The 24,287-nt window shown below is 37.5% G+C and overlaps 4 protein-coding genes across 6 annotated transcripts in view; 2 read left to right on the forward strand and 2 right to left on the reverse strand.

The window, feature by feature from the left end:
* LOC105398303 (neuronal acetylcholine receptor subunit alpha-10) overlaps positions 1-4,911 on the reverse strand; it is a 49,874-nt gene extending 44,963 nt beyond the window's left edge. The window contains exons 1-2 of the mRNA XM_048633281.1: positions 4,523-4,911; positions 1,051-1,190 (exon numbers count right to left, since the gene is read on the reverse strand). Coding sequence (XP_048489238.1) covers positions 1,051-1,190; positions 4,523-4,583 — 201 coding nt within the window. The 5' untranslated portion in view covers positions 4,584-4,911. The remainder of the gene's footprint in view (positions 1-1,050; positions 1,191-4,522) is intronic.
* A 4,945-nt stretch (positions 4,912-9,856) lies between these two features.
* On the forward strand, positions 9,857-12,879 carry LOC105398314 (zinc finger protein weckle). Its single transcript, XM_011570391.3, has 5 exons — positions 9,857-10,146; positions 10,747-11,489; positions 11,725-11,913; positions 12,304-12,412; positions 12,672-12,879. The coding sequence occupies exons 1-5, from the start codon at positions 10,009-10,011 to the stop codon at positions 12,780-12,782; spliced, it is 1,290 nt and encodes a 429-aa protein (XP_011568693.3). The 5' UTR covers positions 9,857-10,008; the 3' UTR covers positions 12,783-12,879.
* Positions 12,867-16,277, reverse strand: LOC105398326 (cyclin-dependent kinase 10). The gene is made up of 8 exons (XM_011570402.3): positions 16,143-16,277; positions 15,925-16,043; positions 15,766-15,838; positions 15,250-15,424; positions 14,813-15,015; positions 14,212-14,439; positions 13,656-13,874; positions 12,867-13,262 (listed from the first exon to the last, which is right to left on the reverse strand). Exons 1-8 carry the CDS (start codon positions 16,150-16,152, stop codon positions 13,078-13,080), a joined length of 1,212 nt encoding a protein of 403 aa, XP_011568704.1. The 5' UTR covers positions 16,153-16,277; the 3' UTR covers positions 12,867-13,077.
* A 284-nt stretch (positions 16,278-16,561) lies between these two features.
* Positions 16,562-20,070, forward strand: LOC105398337 (methionine aminopeptidase 1D, mitochondrial). Of its 3 annotated transcripts, XM_038112624.2 has the most exons (7): positions 16,580-16,726; positions 16,829-16,965; positions 17,148-17,364; positions 17,577-17,768; positions 18,804-18,911; positions 19,161-19,314; positions 19,783-20,070. In XM_038112624.2, the coding sequence occupies exons 2-7, from the start codon at positions 16,919-16,921 to the stop codon at positions 19,980-19,982; spliced, it is 918 nt and encodes a 305-aa protein (XP_037968552.2). In that variant the 5' UTR covers positions 16,580-16,726; positions 16,829-16,918; the 3' UTR covers positions 19,983-20,070. The 3 variants fall into 3 exon arrangements, with proteins under 3 accessions (XP_011568713.2, XP_011568716.3, XP_037968552.2); XM_011570411.3 differs by lacking the exon at positions 16,829-16,965 and having other exon boundaries at positions 16,562-16,726; XM_011570414.3 differs by having other exon boundaries at positions 16,572-16,965.
* Positions 20,071-24,287: the final 4,217 nt, after the last annotated feature.

Below are 24,287 nucleotides of genomic sequence, written 5' to 3' on the forward strand. Positions count from 1 at the left end.
TTTTGGTGAATCTAAAAGCAAGAGTCACTAATGACATTAACTACTGGAGTTGGCGCTTGTACTCGTACATCAATTTTAAGTGTTGCCGTATTTGGGCTGATTTTTCAATGGTCGGATAAATGTTATCTGGGGAAAAAAATGTTGCTGTCACTGTCTAACACAAACATTCAGATGCGACAGCGTTTGTGCGACAGCGACAATTATTCCTCAGATAACTTGTATCTGACTATTGAAAAATCAGCCCTTAGTCTATTTAATCGATAAAACAAGTAGGTAGGTACATAATAATATACATACTTATATCATAAAATCAGAAAAAAAACCGAAAGAGAATATTTGTGTGCATCACACCCAGATCGAAGGTCCAGTAGGTTTACTAACGACATCGGTGTCACGCCGCAATCAATCATAACACCAGTCCCCCTATCGCCAACTTATTTTGACAACTATTTTCGGATGCAAAATGTATTGAATTGTTACTTTGTTTTGACTTCATGATGTCTTCTAAAATGTCACTACATGCAGCTTACCCTTCGCCACACCTTCGGAAATAATTTAAATTTGTGTATTTTACGGACAATACAAATTATCCTGAAACTAGTATTTTCTCCATTAAAAACTATGAACCCCCAAAGTACTTTCGAATAATAATCATTATGTAAACCTACCAACCCGCAGTGGACCAGGGAAAGCGAGATGGAAAGGTCCAAACTTAAGAACAGAATTGAGACCTTAAATCGTATAACCAAAAGTTTTAAATTCATAAATAAATTCCTTTATTCCCAATTCTAATTTATATTTTACATTGTATCATGAACTATTATTATTTAGTTCAATTAATTTATCATTACTTTATTGTGTACTAATTCAGTATACACATAATAAGGTTGGTGCTAATACTAGAACAAAGCTGTAACGTGATATTATTGTATTGCCCTGTGTTGTGTATCCATTAAATAAATACATTCGAGTTAGCCAGGTACAGGAACTACCATTCCTATAAAAATACATAACACCTATACCTCTATTCTATATAAAATAGAATCTTACCACGTCGATGATGTGATGCAGGGAGACCCCGAAGGTGACCAGGAGCGGGGTGGAGGAGTTCTCCACCGGTCTCACGGACGCATCGTACTTCTGCATCAGGTGTCTGATCAACCGGTACTCTTCGTCACAGCATACCACACCTGCAGACAGAAGATACGTGCTAAGCTGTTTTATGGTATTACGAGTAACATAGTAGTAAACCCATGTGCTTTATCTTCCAGCACCGCATGTCGTCAGTGAGCGGCTACGACCGCTGCGTGGTGGTGGAGCGAGGCAGCGCCGTGGAGCAGCCCCCGCAGTAGTAAGCCGAACCCTTAGACCTTCCTTCCATAGACTAGTTTCAGTTATTCTTTCTTTCACTTTAGCTAGTTTGGCAGAAAAATAATTTATATCATCAAATATGATTATTCTTCTTATACTTATATAAATGTGAGTTTTTAATTAACTATTACAGATAAACAAAAACACTAATAAAACAAAACAAATCCCGATTAAACTTTACTCGTAACTTATACTTTGTGACAGAAAGCTAATTTTTATCTATCTGGAAAAAACTATCTTTCATCATGAACGGTTCAATCTGAAGTATTTTCCTACGTATCAAATATAATTTCAGCATATCTTCAGAAGTAATGCGACATAAATTTGCAAAATAATAAGGAATACATTCCAATAAATCTTCGAGCTACGTTTTCCGAGTCATGCCCATTTGTCCCGGCATTGAGACAATCACTTTCTTCTTGACAGGTGTGCCATCATATTCCCTTCATGCCTGCTAGAAATATTGTTACTTTTGATAGGTACGGCAAAAGGAAAGATCAATTCACGACGGAAAAATATAAGGTCCTAATTTTTTTTTAGGTGAAACTGATCGAAAACCTAACAATAAAACCTCATCTGTATTCCAATCTCTGCACCGAAGAGTACAAAGTTTTGTATAAGGGCAATCAATCAAATCAACTTAACTTGTACGGATATCCACAAATTTTTGCGATCAATCTTTTAGAAGCACTTTAAATGTTCTTTATAAATATGGATTATGATGACTATGATGAGTTCCAGAGGTAACCTAAACTAGACAATTGTTATACTAATCAACTTTCCTTTAAGAAACATACTTATTTATAAGTATGCCTGAAATTTTACTTCTCTAAAGTTTTACAATCATTTTTAGTTTAGTTCAGTGCCGTCGACAGTCCATTCACAAGTTGTCATTTACGCACTCTGTATAATAATAATGTGTATAAAATATAATTATCGTGTCTAAGTTTGAAATATTATACTTATATAGTTATTTGTTGTTGATTTAACCTAAAAAACTCACTCGCCATCAGATAAAAACATGACAAAGGAAAACTACCTCACAACAAAATGTCCATGACCAATGTTTTTTATTAATTTAAAAAGTCGGTTACAGCGATGCAAAGGTTGCCATCTTATTGAAAGAAGGAAAGTTCTCGAAGAATTATTAATAACAAGCTTTCCACGATGCTTCGGCACTTTCCAAGTTATTATGTTAAGTTATACCCTTTGTGTCAAGCGGAGGTGAGTGCTTTCTTGTAGATGCCAAGATTATCTACGGTTGAAATAAATGAACAATTTTCTTTACTTTACATTGATTTGCAAGAAACACATTGACTTATATACGAGTATTACTAGCGTAAGTAAGGACAGGCCCACTTCCTTTTGAAATCATTGAAGAAACAACTCTTATTATATGTCGTATTGGGTATGATAGTTCAATCTATGAAGCTATTCAATTAATTAGAATTAAGTCCCACTAATCCTCGCTTGCACAGTCACCTATTAATTGCAAAATTACGTAGCGAAATGTAGAACTTCCCTAATCATCATGAGTACTGTTAACTCATAATTTACTATCACATATATATTTAAATTCAATAAAATCTGGTTCGAGATTGATTCGAGAAAAAGGCTCGCTGGTTTCAAAAAGGTAGAGTAAAGAATATACATAGAATCCCGATATTCATTAGACATTGAACTTTGTACAATTTACAGTTAAATTTTCAATATAAGTGCCATTTATCTGATATAGATCATTACTGAATTGACTCTACTTATTTAAAATATCAGTACCTACCTACTTCCCAACCCATGACATTATCAGCTCACGTTTTTGCTGTTTTTGACACCATTAATATTTCAGAGAGAAGAATAATGGAATATGTAAACTGACAGACAATGACAAGGGTTCTTCGGTTGGTCGACAACGATGAGCAACGAGGAAGTCGGAATGGCCGACACTTTCAACTCAAAATTGTCAGATATGGGATAAGCTTTCAAGAAACGTAAGCTCAAAAACTTAGAAAGTTAAAAATATATCATAAATAAAAGTAGCACACTGGCCTGCAATAACCAAAACAGCTCTGTCTACCCTACAATACGAACATTGTTTATCAAAGAAGAGTGTCATGAAATCATCAATCATCAGCACCAAACAATAACATTTATTTAAAAAACCAGAAACAATCATAAAATTGAAATTGAGGTACCTATAAATTATACAACAGCCATGTTTGCTGAAAAAGTAATTAGATAAAACGAACGTTCACTTCGTCGGCTACACACGCGGAGAGGTGAGCACATTCAATTATATTTTACCTTAAACTGAAACAGCTCCATACAAATTGTTCACCACAAATATGAGCAAACATAGCAGATTTTAAAATTAAAAGTTCATTTTACTTATATGTAAAGCACACGTAGTAAGTAGGTACTAATTGTGGGGTAGGCAGTGGTGCATTGCTGAAACCACATTCCACCAGTATTGTTTCAATCCCAATTAAAAGTCTGGTATCTATCTACCACATGTGCTAACATAACGTAGGTAAATATATACAGGAGGTTCCCAAAATACCTACAATTAACCAAAAGAGCGATTTTTGTAGAACAAAAGTTCTAAGGCACCAACTCTATTAAAATCTATGGGATTACAATAACACCACTATGTTACACCGTATAGAATATAGTATTTATGTAACATTGTGGTGTGAGTGTTTCATGTCCAATCTTCACTCCCCTTTGCCGCTGATACCTCGAGCTCAAACCTCACAAAATACCTACAAAATCAGGTTTTATGTAATAAAGCGCCTGGGTCTGGTGTCGACTTTATTAATCGATTTTGTCGTTGTTAATGAAAGTGTTTAAGGTTGCTTACTTTTCCGATTTCAGCAGACTGTTTTGATAAGCCTAGATTGCGATTCACGGGTTTTTTAAATTATGAAATTGAGTAGAAACTTTGAGACACCCTTGCAAAGAATAGATTCATGATTAATGTGTATCAAATTATGTAAAATAAGTTTCACATATTTCCTCATTTAAATTTAGGATCTCTTACCTAAAGAAAGTCATCGGTTTGTTTGTCTGTCTGTTAGCGAGCTGTTACTTATCTTAATCTAAATAACGACTTATAATTTATTTTAATCTTAATCACACTCTTACTTGTACTTACCTCTTATAATAAAAAGCGCCGCTATCCAAAGTAACTGCCGTAACAACCACCACGATAACATATTGACTAAAAATCTATCTTTACTCTATTACCGAATACTAAAACTATAATTAACGTCATTAGTTTTCATTATACTTAACTATTAAGTAAATAAGTACCATAAAATTTTATCTAAAGAAAGTAAACCATGATCTAAATTGAAAACTAGCTAAACGAAATTCAACACCACAGTGACATGTGAAGAGCGCGTATAAAATTGTGAGTTCCCGAGGTGGTAATAAAATTTATTAGGCATGTGAGATTGTGCGGTGGATTCGCGCGAAGTTCGCGGGCCGTCTCGCGCGCGCCATCTCACCGGCACCCGGGCTCACAGCGACGTCGGCACTGGCTACGAGAACGCTACGCGGCTGTGCTACGCGCTACGGGCTACGGTGCTACGGACACGCGCGTAGCGGTTTCGTAGGCTCGTTGTGTTTTGGAATGATTTTTGTAAATAATTAATTAATTACTTAGAAGGTAACCTACTATTTTTTTACTCAGTTTTGTATATTCCGAATAAAAGTGTTTTGCCGCATAAATCTCAGGAAAAGTGTAGATTATATTCCACATTCCACTCTCCAGAATTATAAAAAAAGGATTAAACCACTCACCGGCCTCCTAATATATAAATATCCACAAAATGGTTGAGCTTGTAGTAACAAAAGAGTCAGGGGTTGTTGCTGATAATTTTTAGGTATAAACACATTACGAACACCGTTCTGTAATTGTTGTTAATGGTTTTTGGCAACATTAACCTATATGCTTAACCATTATATTCATTACTCCTCCACACTGCCTTATTTATTAAGCGGCAAGTTTTGAAAGCTTTACTGTTATTGAAAACTCTTCTAAGTAATTTAAATACTTAGGTATATGATAATATTTATTTTTTAAATACTTTCGCAAGAAATCGACATCTTCTCGGAGGAAATTAAATGTCTGACGACCACTTATTGGGTTATATTCGTTAGCCACGTTTTTACGAAATAAATTGTTTTTAATATCGTCATAAGTAGTTTGAGAGGTAACGATTTACATTATAGTAGCATTATTTTATTTTACATTTTATACAATTATAGTTCAGGCTCTGTCTAGCTTGGGGTCGGATGGCCGTGTGTGAGATGTCCCTACACACACACACACACTCACACCTTGTACTAATGTACTCCCTTGCGGGGTAGGCAGAGGTGCATTGCTGCACCCACTTTTCGCCAGAGTGTTATGTTAGTCCCAATGTAAAGGAGTCTACACACCAAACCCGCCGACCCGCCGACACAGCCCGGCGGCTTGGTGTCGGCGACTTTGTTTCAAGAATCATGTCGGCGACTCGTACCCGCGCGTGCAAGTCGGCGGCATGGCTGGCGACTTGCGTACGCGCACGCTCAGTTGCCCGCCGACACTCCACGTTCGTACACACTGCAATCACTAACTAAAAAAGTTGTACTGATTTCTTGCCGCCGACTAACTCACCGACACAGCCCCATGACACATGTCGGCGGATCGGCGGGTTTGGTGTGTAGACGCCTTAATAGGGGGCGGGCCTATTGCCATTTTACGGGCACATCCAATACCCGAGAACAAATATCTGTGTTTAAACAAATATCTGCCCCAGCCGGGAATTGAACCCGGGACCTTCGGCTCAGTAGTCGGGGTCACTAACCACTACGCCATTCGGTCGTCAATGTCCCTGCACATTTTTATTATTATATTTATTTATTTAACTCTTTATTGTACAAATATTACAAATAAAAGTACAAAGGGTGGACTTAACGCTAAAAGCATTTTCTGCCAGTCAACCCGCAGGAGGTACAGGAAAAATAGGTAATAAGGTGTACAAAAAAATAATTAAAAAAAAGGAAGAATTTAAAAAAAAGGAAAAGAATAGTAAACCTAAGTCACTTTATATTATAGCTTTCGTTAATAATATAAAAGGTAGAGCTTGACGGTTGCAGCTTGTTAGATTAGCCGTCTATTATAAAAGCAGCCTCAGTATGCTTCGTACCGGGGCAACCGCTCGAGTGGAAAAACCAATCAATTACAAGCTGCCATGCCGGGAATCAAACCCAGCCAACTTCTGAACCCTTCAACTGGTAAAAAAGTTTAAATATTGCATTGGTTTTGGACCTTACATTACTTGTATAAATAAAGTTAATACATAGGATTATATCTAATTTTAATCTAGTTCTAGAATTTTATATGGAGATGACAATATACTTAATTAATAAACGGTCCCTGTTCGGTTAGATAACCGACAATGGAGAAATTGGCACTAAATACGAATGCATAATTATAATACTTACTATTAACATTATGAAATTGGTAAGACTAGGGCACTAATTAGGTGGAAAGTTTTTTTTTAAATACGCCTCTGATACAATTTTGAGTAAGGAATTTGAAAATGTGAACGTAGCTTACAGCTACGTACGGCGTACCTATGTACAATGGCATGGCACTCAGCGACGACGATGTATTACGTTGTTAATAGTTTGAAAGAAACTCATTTGTAATTTCGCCGACGAGTTCTGTAGCCTCATCAGCGTTGTTATCGTGATTGACATGAGCACTGAAATTGAATCTTCAGGAGATCACGTGTTGGCTGTATCTCAGGAATGAAGACGTTTCGTAATCAACCTTTACGGCACTACACGCCGTAAACACGTAGACATTTGATTCGACTGTACCTGTACATATGTTTAGTAAGATGTGATTTTTGAAAGAATTACAAATACGAATGTTATCTAGATAGGTAGTTTAGCTGACTACTATTTGAAACTGTTTCAGCGCCCTAACCCATTATCTAGGTACTCATTATAACCTAGTTAATGAGGATTATTGTACTCTCATACATAATTATTATTTATTTATTACGAAAAACATAATATAAACACTCCCACGTAGGTATACATTGTAGAAACGTACATAACGCACCACGGTTAGCCGCCAAAATCTTTCCAGGGGCTTTTCACATAAGTACCTACCGTTTGTAAAAAGATTTTCTAATCGGTTTCAAAAAGGATTACGATCGCACAAAACATTCTCATACGTTTATTTTTCCAGAAACTCCAATAAATATCCTCCTTGCGGTGGACTATGGGAGCAGCCAGCGCCATGGACCGGAAGTAATTCTAATTAATCCCATTAGCGCCGAGAAGAGACTAATAACAACCTCAATTTTTCAAAACAGTGTTTTTAACTTCAGCGCCTCTTATATTTTTCAATATCAGAGCTGAAACTAGAGGACTTACTTTGACTCCCTTCTGTGTATGAATGTCTGTATGGATTCGCTTATAGGTACTTACCAAATAAGTTCATAAAGTTTTCTTATGCATACTTATTCAATAAGCTCTAATTACAGAACAGATATTATACAATACACACAGGTATCGTGGTATTTCCCAGAAAATTTTAATGTTAATGCAAAAGGTATAATAATAAAGCTTGTTAGGGTTTTGTAAATTCAGTTATAGCGATTCGTTAAGCAAACCTTTAAATAAATTGTAAAGAGGTTTATAACATTTTATACTAAGTGCCATCAAAAATTAAAAGTAACGAAATCAAGGAAATTTATTTCTACTTGCTTATGGACGAAATCGACGATTACTTTTCATCTTCTCGAATGAATGTAACCACAAATGTTTAGTTGCGGCTTAAGGGCTGATCGGGCAATTCTACAAACTTGAGTGAGTGTAGTCAATCTCAACTTCCTAATCCCACTGTAGATCGTGGAATAAGTAAATCCAGTCGGTTGGTCTATCTATGTGAAGTAACTGGAAGTAGTGATTTTCTATTAAAGCTTATCCAGGAACTTTGTGTTTCTTCTAAATTAAATCAGTATGAACACACTCTCGTCGACATTGTTTTGTAACAACTACGGCTCCTAAATATGCCTCTCTGTATGTGTAATTATAAGGTACTTATATTATTATTTAATTATAATGTAGAGGTTTACTGCTGAGTATAATTATACAGGGCGATTGCTTATTCGATGTATTCCTTTAAATGGGCGATAGAGGAAGGTATTTCCAGTCGATTGAACCCTATAATGCCTTATATTAATCAGATATTTGAGATTAGATAGAGCATGAAATCTATGACCATATTACGAGTATTGTTATTCTACTCCAACTCGAACTTTCACCTATTACTGTTGATCAAATTAAACTCTTTGGGATCAAACTGTTTTACTTAGGGTATACCACACATAATAATTTTCCGATTTGATTGCCGCCTGAAGTACCTACGAATTGCCTTGATTTTAACCTTATTTGCTTGCCGTCCTATGTATAAACCAAAAGTAATGTGAAACAGGAGCCGCCGTCAAAGATTGGCTTCATGTGAGTGGCCGGTATTCTGGGTCAATTAATCCACTTTTGTAGCAAAGCGATTTTCCAGTCCCGTTCACTTAAAAAGAAAGTCTACATGCCTCCGCTACTCTACGCATTCATACGAAGCACTTTTATACCGACATCCAAGTTATTATAGGTATAATCAAGGTATAATCTGACGGATATATAATATATATATATATAATCTAACTGCCTCTGTGGTCTAGTGGTAGAAGCTTCGCTTCATGACCCAGAGGTCCTGGGTTCGATTCCCGGGTGGGACCATCAATTTGTGTTTCTAAATTGTGGTTCTAAGTTTGGTTAGGACATAGAAGGCTGATCACCTGTTGTCCGAAACAGTGAAAACGATCCATGCTGTCGGATGGGCATGTAAAGCAGTCGGTCCTGCGCCTAGCTCTCTCCAGTCGTGTCGGTCAATCCGTCCCATTGGGTTATGAGAGTGATGGAACAGAGAGTGCTCCTGTGTACTGCGCACACACTTGGGCACTATAATCTACTCCTGCGTAGATGGCTGATCTCAATTGAGATTGGCCGCCGTAGCCGAAATTCGGCTAGGAGGACATTAATCTGACGGATTTTACTATAGGTACTTTTCTATCTTATCTATTACACTAATACACTATAGGTACACTATTTCGCTAAGGAACGCGTAAAAATTGTTAGGCTCCTTTATAATCGATCATCTATAATATGCTCACGACTGCAATCCCTGAAGTCAAAGGTGACTTGCAAGCGAGCCTCCCACTTTTCGCAGTACATTTATATCCACGAGATAGGTCTAGGTCGCGAGTTGAAAAACATGCCAGGATTTGAACCCACGGCAAACTTCCGCTACCATGGCTATACTAAGTAATTAGTTTTATTATTGACCAAATATCTAGTTAAAATAGTGACTCAGAATAATAAAGACCTTGTGACTTTGAAAGTTTACTCTATAAAAGGAACGTCACTTTGGCATTTAAGCTTCAAAAATTCAAAAATATTGCAAAAATACCACAAAATTATCATTTATTACTTTACAAAAAATCCCGTGATGAAAAACATCACATTCATTCTAAAACTTTTGAAACAATGTAACAGTTAATACTTAATTAATCAGAAATGGATGACTTCAGTAGTTTTGAGAAAGTAATCGTTCGTGAGCTGTCGTGTCGCCTGTGTTTGTGTAATGAGGTGTCGAAGTTGAAGCCGCTCAGTGCTGAGCTGAAACGGAAGATCAAACGACTGTTTGATATTACTGTAAGTACTTACCTACTTGTATATTAGTTCAGTATTCACACCGGTAACACCTTGCCGTGCCGACTGGATAGGTAAGTCTTTAGTTTCGGTACGTAGGTATAAGTCGTATGACTATAGTACCCACATCACAGATATCTACATACTTACTACGCAACGTTCTAACTACCTACAACTGGACACAAAAGTTTGAAAGACAATGAGATGAAACTTTCATAATTTTACTAGGTACTTACTGTGATATTAATTAAAACTAAAGTTCTTGCCTTGTTTACTTTTTGATGAATAAAGCTTTAATAAAGTATGAGTACCGATCTACGACGTTAGTGTACATTTTAGTTTGGTTCTGCTAATAAATAGGTAACTACCTACATGTAGGTACACTGTACAGTATCTGAGGGAGAAAAAAACTCTGATAAGAATTAAGAAGTAAGTACTTACATAATATTTGCCTAGGCCACATCAGCTCATAACCAATTCCGTGACACTTATGGATGTAAGTTATGGACATCATAAAATAACCCTTCTTCAAGGTAAATAAGTATCTTCTCAATCTATTAATACCTATTTATCTAGTCACCTAAGTAGAACATCATCTTTCAGGTGCGGGCAGACGACTATCTACCTAAAGCGATATGTCATGACTGTTTGAAACAAGTAGTCGCTATGCACCTGTACTCTATCAAAGTTAACAAAACCCAGAAGTACTTGGACTTCCACAAACAGAGAAGAGACGACAGAGCTCGAATCTCCGTCACAGTACCAATATTGAACGAAACGCCACCCAAAGAAGCTCGATTAAAAAAATCACCCAGAGAAACTAAACCGATAAACAATGACCAAGGAGACACAAGGTCAGTAAAGCCTGTGGTATCCAAGAAAGTTACTCCAAATGAAATGAAATTTCTGGAGTCACTGACAATGGAAGAGTTTGCAAACACTGAGAAACTCGACCAATGTATTCTATCCAGTCCCGGCAGTTCGAACGATGGCTCACCAAAGAAAATAACTACAAATAATAATAATAATAAAATAGAAAAAAAGAGAAGCAAAACACCATCGCCGGACGAAACTACGAAAATAGACGTTTTAGATCCAACAGTCCTTATAAACGGTAGGCCAGCGCGACATGGGGCGGACTTAGACAAACAGATAACACTCTTCTACAACATGGAATGCTGTATTTGCCACGAAAGGGCCTTCCATTTCAAATCTCTAATGAAGCATTACAAGGAGCGACACGGCGTCCCCGGCTACCTGACGTGCTGCAACAAGAAGTTCCATTACTTCTACCCTAAGAGGATAATAGAACACATGGCTTTCCATCTTCAGGCCAATATCTTCATGTAAGTATACTGTTTCTATTCTACCAGACGGCCAGTTTGACAGCGGTTACTAAGGTTGGCTTACTATGGAGACTATGGAGATAACACTAAGATCAAAGTGCATGCAGAAAACCCCTGCCTATACGGCAAGGCAGTTCAAGACGTCTGTGTCTGTTATGTTTCACTACGTCACTTGAAAAACAAGTTCAAATAAACCATCATAAGATACAAATTTAACCTGCCCACTGTCCAACAGGTGCAGAAGCTGCCACCACAACTTCCAGTCGTCGTCTGAGCTGCACGAGCACGTGTCCAACGGCGGCCGGTCCTCGGGCAAGGTGCTGTGTCCGCGGTGCACCGACCGCTACCCCACTTACCGCGAGCTGGGCGCCCATCTCGTCACTCATCGCACTGAGAAGATACAGTGCGATTATTGTGCTAAGATGTGAGTGATGTTGGCTTGATGGAACTTATGTATAGGAATAAGAAAGGGCTAAGTGATGGCCCTTTACAGAACGGAACATAGTAAGGGCATTCAAATTAGCCGCAAATTGTCGCGGAGGCAGGCTAATGGTAGGATGTTTACAGAGTCGCTGATACTTATACCTTTACGTTTTAAGAGTTGTGTAAATCTATGAGTTTCGAGTCTTTGGGTCACAGACCAACAGTGAAAAGGCGATATTCGTGAACATATCACATTGTGGCTATGTAAACCTCTTGAAAAATTAATGTAAACTGTGTGTTGTACCTAATACCTAGGCTAGCAGATACGAGTATGTTACTCTATTTATACTCCCGATACCTGATTTTTATTAATTAAGTATTTATATTACAGTTTAAAGAACCACCATCGCAAAAAAACTGTGAACAAAATGGAAAATTTACGTTTATGTAATCATTGCATTCGGACGTTGAGGACAATAGAAAAACAGGAAAAGGATGCTGTTAGTAGATAACAATTTTACTTACATTATGTTTCTTCTACAATCTCAGCTATCGTGCCTTCGAAGGTCTAAGTGGGTTCTTTACCGGAGCACACGTCTGTGGTTGTCGATGCTTCGGCAATTTAGACAATGCCAAATAGATATCCTATTAATCCCTACATGTAGAAACTTAACCTGAAATGCTAGACTCTATTCTTCATTAACTTGATTCACTTTCCCACACTAGAGGAGATATTTAGAGCAGTAACTTTGTTCTCAGAAAGAGAAGCTTAAAGTGAAGAAAAGTGACCCTACTCAGAATCAGACGCCCAAGTTCAAAAAAGCACTTCAGTTCAGTGACGAAGAACTATCTACTGAAGAAACTGATTAAAAACATATTAATATGCTTTTAAAAGGATATACACTCCCATTTTGGTTCCTGAAAACTGTCTGTATAAATAGTAACAATAAACCGTAAATTTTCGACACTTAAAATCTTTATTCGTACCTTACACTAGTTTAGTTACACAACAGCACGCTTACAATCCACCGTAAACACTTTCCTATTGACTCTTTATTCCATAGACTTCTATGAAAAAACTTAAAGAAAACCAACGAAAAATACCTAATAGGTTTCACACCGCTCTGCTGCAAGTCCCTTAATCTAAAAATAGCTAGGTTAATAATTATTCCACTCTTCGTTTCTTGACCAACGATCCTAGTAGGTCGGAGATGGCGGGCAGGTTGTTGGTTTGGTCGTTAGCGCCGGTGTTGAGGGTTGATAGTGGAAGGTTCAGCTGGTTGGAGGCTTTCTGTGACCCCTTCATGTTCCTGTGCTGCGGGAAACTCGGCATCAACTTGGGGTCGCAAGCTGAAACAAATGTAATAAAAAATGAGTTGAATCTATGTATGTTAAGTTTAAGTACGTAGTTTACATTTATAAACTTTTATGTTAGAAAACCATGCCCATCTGTTTAGAATCTTATTCAAAGCTCCATAATCTTATTAATAGGCATGCAGATTATTTTGGAGTTTGTGTTTTACAGATGACGAATCCTTTGCTATATTTCGCCGCTATTTTTAACTTCTGTTATTTATCAGCGCAACGTATGTAATTATCTATGAATAAGTTAGGTATGAGTATATTCTGTAAACTGCTGGCGTTCTTTATTTAAAATAAATCAACACATTATACTCGACGGCAAAATAAAAACATACACAACACAAAAGCATCTTCATAATCAGCAATCTAAAAAATACTTACGCAAAGGCTGCTCCTTGAAGTAGGAGCTCTGCAGGCACTCCTCAGCCGTGGCGCGCTTGTTGGGGTCGTACATGAAGAGGAAGTTGAGCAGCCGCAGCCCGGCCGCCGACAGCCATGGGAACCGCTGCTTCAGGTTGTTGTACGGCTGCTGCTTGAGAGTGAAGTTCTGGAGCGCGGGCAGCGCGCTGAAGTCCGGCCAGATAGCGTCTGATGGGGTGCCTGGGGAGTGGGTAGTTATTATTATAATCAGAATCTGAATTTATTTATTAAAAAGATATTACAACACCAATTACAGTGGTCACCACACTAGGCTAAATAAATAATGTGCAAGGATGCATCACACGGCCAACTAACCCGAATTTTTACTTTCAATTCACTGCCTCTTAAGCTACAGTATCGTCAAGATTGGGTGTAGTTGTGTATGCGCGACATGTTACCACTATGGACTTCTATGAGTAGAGGCGATTCTTATTATTATATTATATTATTATAGACCCCTCTCAGGTACAATTGTCACTGTGAGACAGGTACTGTTTCCTAACACACAGTCACTCACCAAGCAAATCCACAATCAGCTCCAACTGCTCAATCTCGGTCCTGCCGGGCAGCAGCGGTTTGTTAGCCAGCAGCTCCCCCAGGATGCAGCCGGCCGCCCACATGTCCAGGGCGGGCGTCTGTTTGGGCGCCTGTAGGAGCAGCTCGGGCGCGCGGTACCAGAGCGTGACGACGCGCGGGGTGGCGCAGCGCGCGGGGGCGCCCAGCCAACGCGCTAGACCGAAGTCAGCTAGAAGGAGAAATAATGCCGATATAATTTTGAATAGACTCAGGACTAATACACCTGCACAGTTATGCATTACTTGCTGCTTTATGTGAGTCAACCAGGTTAGCTGATTTTTCACTTCTTTTTTCAAAATAGTTTACACCATAGTTCATGCAGAGTAGGTATACAAAGGGAGGCCTATTTCTTAGTCTGTAAGCTGTCGAAATGGACTAGGCCTAAACCCTTCCTTCATTGGAAGGAGACCCGTGCCCCAGCAGTGGGGACGTAATGGGTCGTGATGATGAAGCTGTCGAAATTCGGAACATGACATTAGAAAAATCCTCCATATATTTCTATGCTTCCTCATAATTATATTGCGAAATTCAACCCAACTTACCGATTTTGACGCATCCCTTATCAGTGAGCAGTAGGTTGGACACCTTGAGGTCTCTGTGCACTATGAAGTTTGAGTGCAAGTACTTCAGGCCCTTCAGGACCTGCAGCATCAGGCACTTCACCTGCGACTCGGTGAATGGCGATGACATGTTGTCCAGCAATGACGCCAAGTCTTGCTCACAGTACTCCATTGATAGGAATATGCTGAAAATAATAGAATTTATGTTAGGACATGCATAAATACTAAATTTTAAATCATTATTGAAGGATTGTGATTTTTGTACATAATAAGGAGGCTTCTGCCAAGCAGTGGGACACATGTAAGGCTATGAAAAAAAGAACGGGCAGAAATTGATTCTTTCTATTTCATAAACATTTATATTTTTAGTAATTTGTTAGAGCATTCAATCTAGTCTAGACTAGATGTTAAATTCAAACCTTTCTAAAGATCTCCCAACAAGCACCTCCTTCAGTTGTACAATGTTCTCGTGTCTACAAGACATCAGTACTTGGATCTCACGGAGTCCGCTCAGGGGCAGGCCATCCTTCTCTACGTCCATACGGACTTTCTTCAAGGCAACAATGCTGCCATTTAACTTGTCCTTTGCTCTATCTGTAATATGTAGGTATATTTTAACATTATTACTTTATTGAAAAAGTTATAATATTACATTTTAAAGTAAGAATAGTAAGAATAGTTATCTCGTCCATGCAACCTGAATGAAAGACTTATGGAATAAATGAAGAAGGCCTACACATATTACGATAATTAATTTAAATATTCAGTGAAATAAAACTAGGTAGGTATATAATTTAAAAATGTGACTACAATTTCAGCACTATCTATAGTATGCTTGGCATAAATTCTTATACCAGAGGCTGTTCATAGAACTCAATAAGTAACACACTTTTCAAAGTTTTGATTTAATATGAATGACAAAATAATGAACTTACACACTATTCCATACGTCCCTTCGCCGATTCTGTTTATTTTCTCAAATTCACCAACAAACCTGCATCTGCCAAGCTGTAATAATATAAATATTTCATAAATCTCAGTGCATGAATAGGTTATGTTTTCATTTACAGTTTTTCTCATAAAGTCTACCGTACAATATCTTTCTCTGGGATCTCCATTATTTTTCCAGTTCTGAATGATATGAGAACTCCTTTACGAGCTGCGGGGCCAGTAGGGTCGACGACATCCTGATGAGGGGAAGGCTTTTCACTGTCTGAAAAACCACATACATTATTATGTTTTATAACTTAATGAAAATGCTTTTGTACATAATTAACTGGACCGTACGTAATGACTATAAATGAGTACTCACTTTGAGACATGGCAAATTATTTAACGTAGATAGGTAATTTGTTTACAATAAATCACAAACACACCGATCGAAATCGAAACGAAACAAAACAAACGAAGCTAGAAAACAGTCTGTGACATCAAGTGTCATGACAACGTCAACGAGGTACAAAGGTACAAATGATTATCGGATGTGGCATTATTTTCTCTGACGTGTTGTCCGGCAGCTTCCGACAGCGCTGCAAGTGCAAGGGATCCACTGACCCACAACAGCAGCTCATAGCCATAGCCACCAATACAGCATGAATCATGCACAAAGACTCACCTCCAAGCTCCAGGCAGCAAAACTCAGGCAAAGGCAATCCTCGGAATAATAACAACCTCGCATCTTTGAGCACTTTTTTGGTCTGTCATATCTGTCAAAAAAGTTGACAATGACATAATAGTAATTATTTCCGGTTCCAATTTCCCTGTTTCCCGACAATTATTTACATTAAAATTATTTTATTATTTAACCGATTCCTGTGTTAAACTTTACATTAAAGTTGTAATGGAGTCAACTACCAATGTATTTAAAAGTATAGGTCGATTTTGGAGAAATAACGTGTAAGCCTTTCATTAATTTATAGTCTACAACTCTCCCCAAACAAATTATTATTATAGCTTTGAATAACATTATACTAATTCCATACTATAAATTAAAACCAGCCCAGTAGCCCAACCGTAGGTACTGAAAATTACAAAATTGCGACATTGAGCTATAGTGATATTGGTTATACATACCCTTCAAAGGAGATAATGAGATATCCAAAGGTTTTGAACCCCAGAATCCAACAACAGCTTTTGTAAGTAATACTAAAACAACTATCTGTCATCCATCATTAATTTTATTATATTCTTATTAGCATGTACTTATGTAGCTTGAAGATAAATTTTTATTTAATGAATAAAGTACTTTTACAATTTATCCAGGTACATTTGATCAATTCATTATAATGTGCCTTACTACCAAAGTTCTATATTTCAGGAAAAGGTTTGGAGTATATGAAAAGGTGTTGCCTGTCCAGAGCACACCAAGTCGGATTGTGCCAGATCACATTGAGAAGCCCAACTATGTGTTGCACCACCAAGAACTTGTGGTGCCCAGCAGGCCTGAGATTAAAGACATCAACCAGATCAGGGGAATGAGACGCAGTTGCAAACTGGCTGCTAATATTTTAGCTTCAGTTGAAGAATTCTTGGAGGTTTGCTTGCTTTTTATATTTTATTACCTTATTAATTTCTAAGAACAATGTAAAAGAGAATTTATATTGCTCAGATGGAGAATTATGAACAACCCTCTAGAATGTCTCAGTGTGTCCTAAAAATAAAAAATAAAAAATTCCTGTCCTTGACTTTATATTTTGTTCTTCTTAATCAAATCTATAATACAATACAATAATATTTTATTTTCCAGGTTGGCAAGACAACAGATGACATAGATGAATGGGTCCACAACCTCACAATAGAAGCAGAGGCTTACCCTTCACCCCTACATTACAAGGGATTTCCTAAAAGTGTCTGCACCTCGGTAAACAATGTGGCAGTCCATGGCATACCGGACTTGAGGCCCTTGCAGGACGGAGACATTGTAAATGTTGATATCACTGTAAGTTCTAAATACTGTTTATTCTGGTAATAAATACTATTTAGATTTAGAAAAATAAGATGTGTGTAGTTCCTATCAAATCAGGAAATTAATTAGTAGTTAAAATCAGATTGGGAAAAAGGAACATGGGGGATGTTAAACTGATAACTGTTAGTGCACCTATGAGAGACTCGCCCTGTATATCACCTATTCTAACTGGTTCTACCTTTTTTGGCATAAGATTTATTTGCCTAATCTCGTATTGCATAGTAACGTTTGGTCAAAGTCTCTTTACGCCGGAAATCGTATGGCATAAATCTCGTTTAGTAAAAAGTTATTTTGCATAACATTGTTTAGCCTAATAATGGTATGGCCAAATCTTGAATAGCCTAATAATGCTATGGCATAGGTTTTATACAAAGTAATAATATTCGTTTGGCTTTAACTTTGACGGAGCGTCTCCCTACATAGCGCAAACTGGTGCCTTGTATTGTTTCCGCTGTTTGGAAAACGCTCCACTCCGCTTCGCTGCGCTCCGCTTTGGTTTTGATGAACATGTGCACCTAACACGCTCCTCCTTGCTTTGCTCGTCGTCGCACCTATTTTTAGGTTTCGATGTCATGGGGTTTGTAATAATTACATTGGTCGTTAACTTTCGATTTTTTGATCATACAATATCGTGATTTTCGGGATGTAGGAGAAAAATACCACAATTTGTACATTTACTACATACTTAATATATTATTTATTAAGATAACATTACGAGAAACAAGATTATACATAGGTATAGACGAACATAAATTTGAGCAAACGAAACTTAGGTGTTTAAAGATTGTGCCCAAAGAGTTTTAGACGAAACGAGCCTTATGCCACATAAGTCTTGGCAAAGAGATGGTTCGGCCAAAAAAGTTTAGACCATACGAGTTATGCGAAATGAGTTTTGGTCAATAAAGATTATGCGAGATGAGCGGAACCCATTCTAACTATATTCTATATGATGATAACTAGTTCAAATCTGTGTGAATAAAGGAATAATTAATGATCTTATTATGACAGGTGTACTTGAAAGGCTTCCATGGAGATTGCTCCAAAACCTTTGTTGTGGGCAATGTGGATCAGAGGGGTCTTGAACTCGTTAAAATAACAGAAGAAGCACTTAATCTTGTAAGTATATTAAAGTTCTTATCACACACTTATAGTTATGGAAACTGAAACATAATCTATAGAACTGATAAGCTGAGTTGTGGCTGGAAGAGAAAGGGAGAGGTCAGGGTGCTATGGCTTGGCTCTCCTTGGAAAAAATACCTATGTCTAGTAGTGGATAATTATGGGCTGATAATGATGAAACTGAATTTTGATTAATTTTTATTAAATATCATACAAGGATATTTATTTTATTTGTTATTTTTGCAGGCTATAAAGAACTGTGGACCAGATGTTCCATTCAGTGAGATTGGGTCGACAATCCACAGATACGCCAAACAGAATGCCCTCACTGTGTTACCAGCTTTCCTTGGACATGGTATTGGGGAGTACTTCCATGGACCACCTGATATCTTTCACATGTGTAAGTACCAAAATTTTGCATAGTTCTGAAAATAATTGTTATTACTTCTGTGCGGTGATGATCAAGGTTAAATGAAAAAAGGTATACACATACTATTCTATTCTATTCTCTATGGGGTGTAAGTACCTGCACCTGGCTCTCTCGAGTGGAACCTTTGTGCATATCCCCAAGGTCTAAACTGCCTTCCTAAGCTTGGACCATTTCCCACCACGCTGGTCCACTGCGGGTTGGTGGGTTCACATATCTAGATGTGCTAAATCTAGATATGCAGGTTTCGTAAGAGCGATGGTATACATTGTACTTAAATTCGAAGAACTCATTGGTATATGTCAGCGCCGGGATTCGAACCCGCATCTCTGGCGTGAGAAGCGGGCACTTACCCGACTGAGCTACCACCGCTCACCGTTACGGGTATATGTGCAGTGACCTTAAAACAACAGCTTAACAACCACAACCATTAATTTCCAGTAAACCGCTACCCGGGCCTCATGAAGCCGGGCATGACGTTCACCATAGAGCCAGTCTTATCCCACGGCAGTGAACACACGGTGATCCTGGAAGACGGCTGGACCGTGGTCACGGAGGACAGTGCCAGGGCCGCGCAGGCCGAGCACACTGTACTCATCACGGATGACGGGGCTGAGGTGCTTACTAAGACGAATAAGTAGTGCGGCTGAGGTGTTGAAGGTTATAATAATATTAACTACTGTAAGTTGGACAGCATTTAAGACAGTAAATATATTATTTTTACTTAGACATGGAGTCTGTATTGTGGAAATTAGTGTGGTTTACCGGATATTGATAGTATGTTAGGCCGTAATTACGTCGATCACAAATTAAATTTGACTTTATAGGTACCTTTCGGTGGTATAAGGTAGGTAGGTACTATGTAGTAGTACTTGAGATAATTATTATGTTAAATAATTTTTCATGTAAATTTGTTATCTAATGACTAAGTTGAATGACAGTAGTGCTAAGAATTACGGGCTTGAGGAGTGCGAGACCCTTTACCTTCTTTTCTATTATTTATGTGACAAGCGCCAAAGAACTAGTAGTGTCTAAGCATAGGTAGACATGTATTTGATAATCCTGGGTAAGGGTCCTCACGCACTAGAGGACCACAACCAGTTTGTTAGACCATTGGCCGTCGCGGCCAAGTGTGCGACAAGCCTTTAGTGTTACACACACAATATAACGGTCTATGGTTTATATTAGGTAGACTGGTCATGTCGCCTTACGCGAGGTCCTTAATGGTTTATAATATACTCAGGCAGGCATTTCCGAAATATCTAAGTTGGACCTACGCAACAATTTTTCACGCAGAAACTAGTCATTTAGTTATTATTATTACGCCTAATGGTTTTTGTTGTGATGAAATCACCATTATTTTAAATAATGCATAGAAAGAAATGTTAAAGTTAGAATTAAATATATGTGCCACTCTGGACTAGTCCTAACGTCCTAATTATAACTTTCATACCAAAATTTTGATCATAATAGAGGGAAGCTCACTCGACAGCATCAGCATCCAACGTGTCGTGTGGGTAACTGACTATCGTATATTTAATGTTAACGTGATTCCTAGTACCCTATGAAGTGAGCCACTCTGTATGTAGCTGTTGTACTTTTCCAATATTCACCTGTTATTTAATTTATATCAATTTTATTACCAAAATGTTGTTTAAATAAAATTCCATAGCTCAGCGTGTTGTGTTTTATTTGCTTGATAAAAGTAAAACATGATTTTAGCTTGGTAACTTTGGTACATTAAAAGCACAAGCACATCATATTATCACACACAAATCAGTCAGTGGTAGATTAAAAGGCTTCAGAGGGAAGGTATAGATTACAAACATTATGTATTAAATCTAATAATTGCAAAAAGTGTAAAGGCGTAACCAGCGGCTGAATTTAAACCTACTGATTTGGAATCACATTCTTTCTGGACCACGGACCACTGGAAACTTATGGAACCCCTTCTTTATGTATTGAATAGACTTGGTCCCTCTTCAAAAAGCCCAGTCACGCCCTTAGTGCATAGAACAGCAGTCAACACATGTAATTATATTATAGAGAGAAGTAGGTACTTAAATGACTAGAATAATAATTATTAGTAGTAGAAGTAGAAAATTCACAAACTTGGCCGTGTAGTCTTTATAGTTTAAGTATTTTTTTTATAGTTGAAGACAAATACAGAGTTCTTTTACGAAAAGCAGTTTTGCAAGAGGTAGAAATGGAGGGGTTCCCTCCCTGGACATGACCTCCATAGTACAACGAGGACGTCCTTCAACCGGCTGAGAAACGAGCTCGATTGCAGTATGGACAACGTGACATTCTCAGGTGAAGTGCATGTGAACCTCCACAACGATGGTCCACCTCACAAGCTGCCCTTAAAAATCTGCTCATGACCGCCACAGACCGAATCGGTTGCCCAATTTACACATGTTTTACACCATGTTTTAAACCATTCCACAAGTGAAAATTAAATGTTAACTTATAGAGCGCGACATAGCCGCCACCTAGCGGCACACACGCCATACAAATTCGCGTTTATTTTTCACTGCTCTAGCATGTACCTACGAAGAAACAGCATAATTAGCGATAGAATATTGATACAATAATTTAAAAACTGTACTGCCTTACTGAAGAATCACAAACAGTTTTAAAATAACAATTAAAACTATAACAATAAATGCAAAGTCTGTAGTGATCCTGAAATGTGATTTATGTCCTGCTTTCATGTTTTATAGGCAATTTTTTATTAAAAGTTACCATCACGTGCCAACTATTACAGGTATTTGTGGGTCCGAAGACAACACATTTATTATACCTAGGTACTATATAATTTTAAAATGTCGCAATGACTTGTATAACTATATTGTAAATTTTAAAGAGAGAAAAATCTTATCTAATTAATAAATCTAGTACCTACCCAATATTATACGGTTACATCATAGATAGTGAAAATATTTTTGGGACAATTATACTTTTAAAGCATGAGGGATCATAATTGTTGCCTTAAAGACTATTTTGAATAGGAAAAACTGTAACAATTTTAAAATACCTACACATGATCATAAATATATTATTTTGATTAATGTAATACTTAATCATTCACTTCACTGTGTCGGAAATTTGACTCAGCAATATGATATATTCTGCTTTGAATACAGAAGTACCTTTAACAGTAGTGGTAACGCAGGAAATACTTATTAAAATAAAGCTTTTTAAATGTCATTAACAATTTCACTGGTGCTAACTGCTAGTGCAATGAATTTATCATCGCCAATATTTATAAATCATTATTATGTATACGGTAAGTATAAATTATAGAACATATATTTATACCGATCTCACTGCACGTATGAACACACCCCATGATATGCTCATTAACGCGTATACTAGGTACATACGCATTTCATTGAGCCCAAGCTAGATACTGAAAAGCTATTGAAATTTAATAGGTAGGTATTTTAATTTAGCCCTAAAAAAGGTAATTAGAATTGAATATCAAATATACCAATAAACTTAAAGATTACTGTAACTCTAAATTCAATAAGTTTTCGAAGTATGAGCTTAAATTTGAATAGCCTCTCTGAAACCATGGCTTGTGTGACAGGCGAGACACGCATAGTTCGTGAGTGTATGCAGGAGCAGGACAGAGGATCGACAATCTACTATGAACCTGCCTGCCTCCCAGCATATGCCTACAATAGCTACGGTCAACGGACCTTTCACTGTAGAAATTCAATGGCGCCCAGGCACTTAATTATATTTGCAAAACGGCATTTTTATGTATATTTATTACAATACTAGGGGTGCTAGGGAAGGTTAAAAAGAGTGTATAAAAGTTGTTACAAATACAAAATTATTAAATAGATTTAACAACATACAAAAGCTACTCTCCGACCATATAATAATCTACTGTAAAGTACTTAAATACAAAATTTTATCACTCAATGTAATACACAAAGATTCATAAACAACTTTTTTAGTAGTAAACAAAAAATAAAAATACATTTTACTATAAAATAACAATGAACAAACAACATAAATTGAAGAGACTATCATACATACATAATGTGGCGATGTGGCGAAATTAGGGCTACAATCGGGCTACAACCGATGTGGCGAAATTAGGGCTACAATCGGGTACATACACGTTTGTAAGTGAAGCCCACGGGACACGACGGTGGTTGGATCACTGTGTGGTTACTCAAGCCGCGTTGCCTTCTATTGTTCATGTGTATGTTAAATATGACGTTATGTGGTCCGATCATTTCCCTTTGATAATAGAATGTAACTTAAATGTAATTAGGTCGAAATTGTCCTGTGACAGCTCCAAAATCATTAATACTGTAATATGGGGTGAAAGGAAGCCCGAACAAATGGATTTATATTATAATGAATGTCACAGTACATTAAGTAACATAGACTTTCTTACGGAGTGTTCTGATTGTTGTAAATGTACTTGTAAGAATGTTGATCATATGGTTATCATTGATAAGTTATATAGCGACATAACACTTTGTATGAGCAGGGCGGCTAGTAAGTGTTACACATTTAAATCTGTGAGAAAGAAAAAGCCGGTGGCTGGATGGAATAAGCATGTTAGCTCGGCTCATCGCGAGGCCCGGTGTAAGTTTCAGCTGTGGGCATGGTGTGGGAAACCTAAAGCCGGCCAAGTATATAAAGAAATGTATGACAGTCGTAAAGTTTTTAAATCGCGTCTTAAATGGTGTCAAGATAACGAACAGAAAATAAAAATGGATATTCTAGCGAAACACCATTTTAACCATGATTTTCGTAACTTTTGGAAGTCCACCAACAGGTTAAATTGTAAGCCGGGTCTCCCGGTGAGTGTCGAGGGTATAAATGATCATAAATGTATAGCTGACATGTTTAAAGATCATTTTGCAGTAAAATCACCATTGGGACCATCGCAGGATAGCGACACTGGACCTGGTGGTCGG

This window comes from Plutella xylostella, chromosome 5, assembly GCF_932276165.1.
Source record: "Plutella xylostella chromosome 5, ilPluXylo3.1, whole genome shotgun sequence".
Taxonomy (NCBI): domain Eukaryota; kingdom Metazoa; phylum Arthropoda; class Insecta; order Lepidoptera; family Plutellidae; genus Plutella; species Plutella xylostella.

What these genes read in the sequence shown, in the direction of transcription:
- LOC105398314 (XM_011570391.3), top strand. Translation starts at nt 10,009, where the DNA reads ATGGATGACTTCAGTAGTTTTGAGAAAGTAATCGTTCGTGAGCTGTCG. An exon ending in AACGACTGTTTGATATTACT is followed by an intron (nt 10,147 to 10,746) that starts GTAAGTACTTAC and finishes ATCATCTTTCAG; the next exon opens with GTGCGGGCAGACGACTATCT. An exon ending in CTTCAGGCCAATATCTTCAT is followed by an intron (nt 11,490 to 11,724) that starts GTAAGTATACTG and finishes ACTGTCCAACAG; the next exon opens with GTGCAGAAGCTGCCACCACA.
- LOC105398326 (XM_011570402.3), bottom strand. An exon ending in GTTGGGAGATCTTTAGAAAG is followed by an intron (nt 15,016 to 15,249) that starts GTTTGAATTTAA and finishes TATTATTTTCAG; the next exon opens with CATATTCCTATCAATGGAGT. An exon ending in GCTGATTGTGGATTTGCTTG is followed by an intron (nt 13,875 to 14,211) that starts GTGAGTGACTGT and finishes CCCACTCCCCAG; the next exon opens with GCACCCCATCAGACGCTATC.
- LOC105398337 (XM_011570411.3), top strand. Translation starts at nt 16,671, where the DNA reads ATGGAGTCAACTACCAATGTATTTAAAAGTATAGGTCGATTTTGGAGA. An exon ending in CAGTTGAAGAATTCTTGGAG is followed by an intron (nt 17,365 to 17,576) that starts GTTTGCTTGCTT and finishes TTTATTTTCCAG; the next exon opens with GTTGGCAAGACAACAGATGA. An exon ending in CAGAAGAAGCACTTAATCTT is followed by an intron (nt 18,912 to 19,160) that starts GTAAGTATATTA and finishes TTATTTTTGCAG; the next exon opens with GCTATAAAGAACTGTGGACC.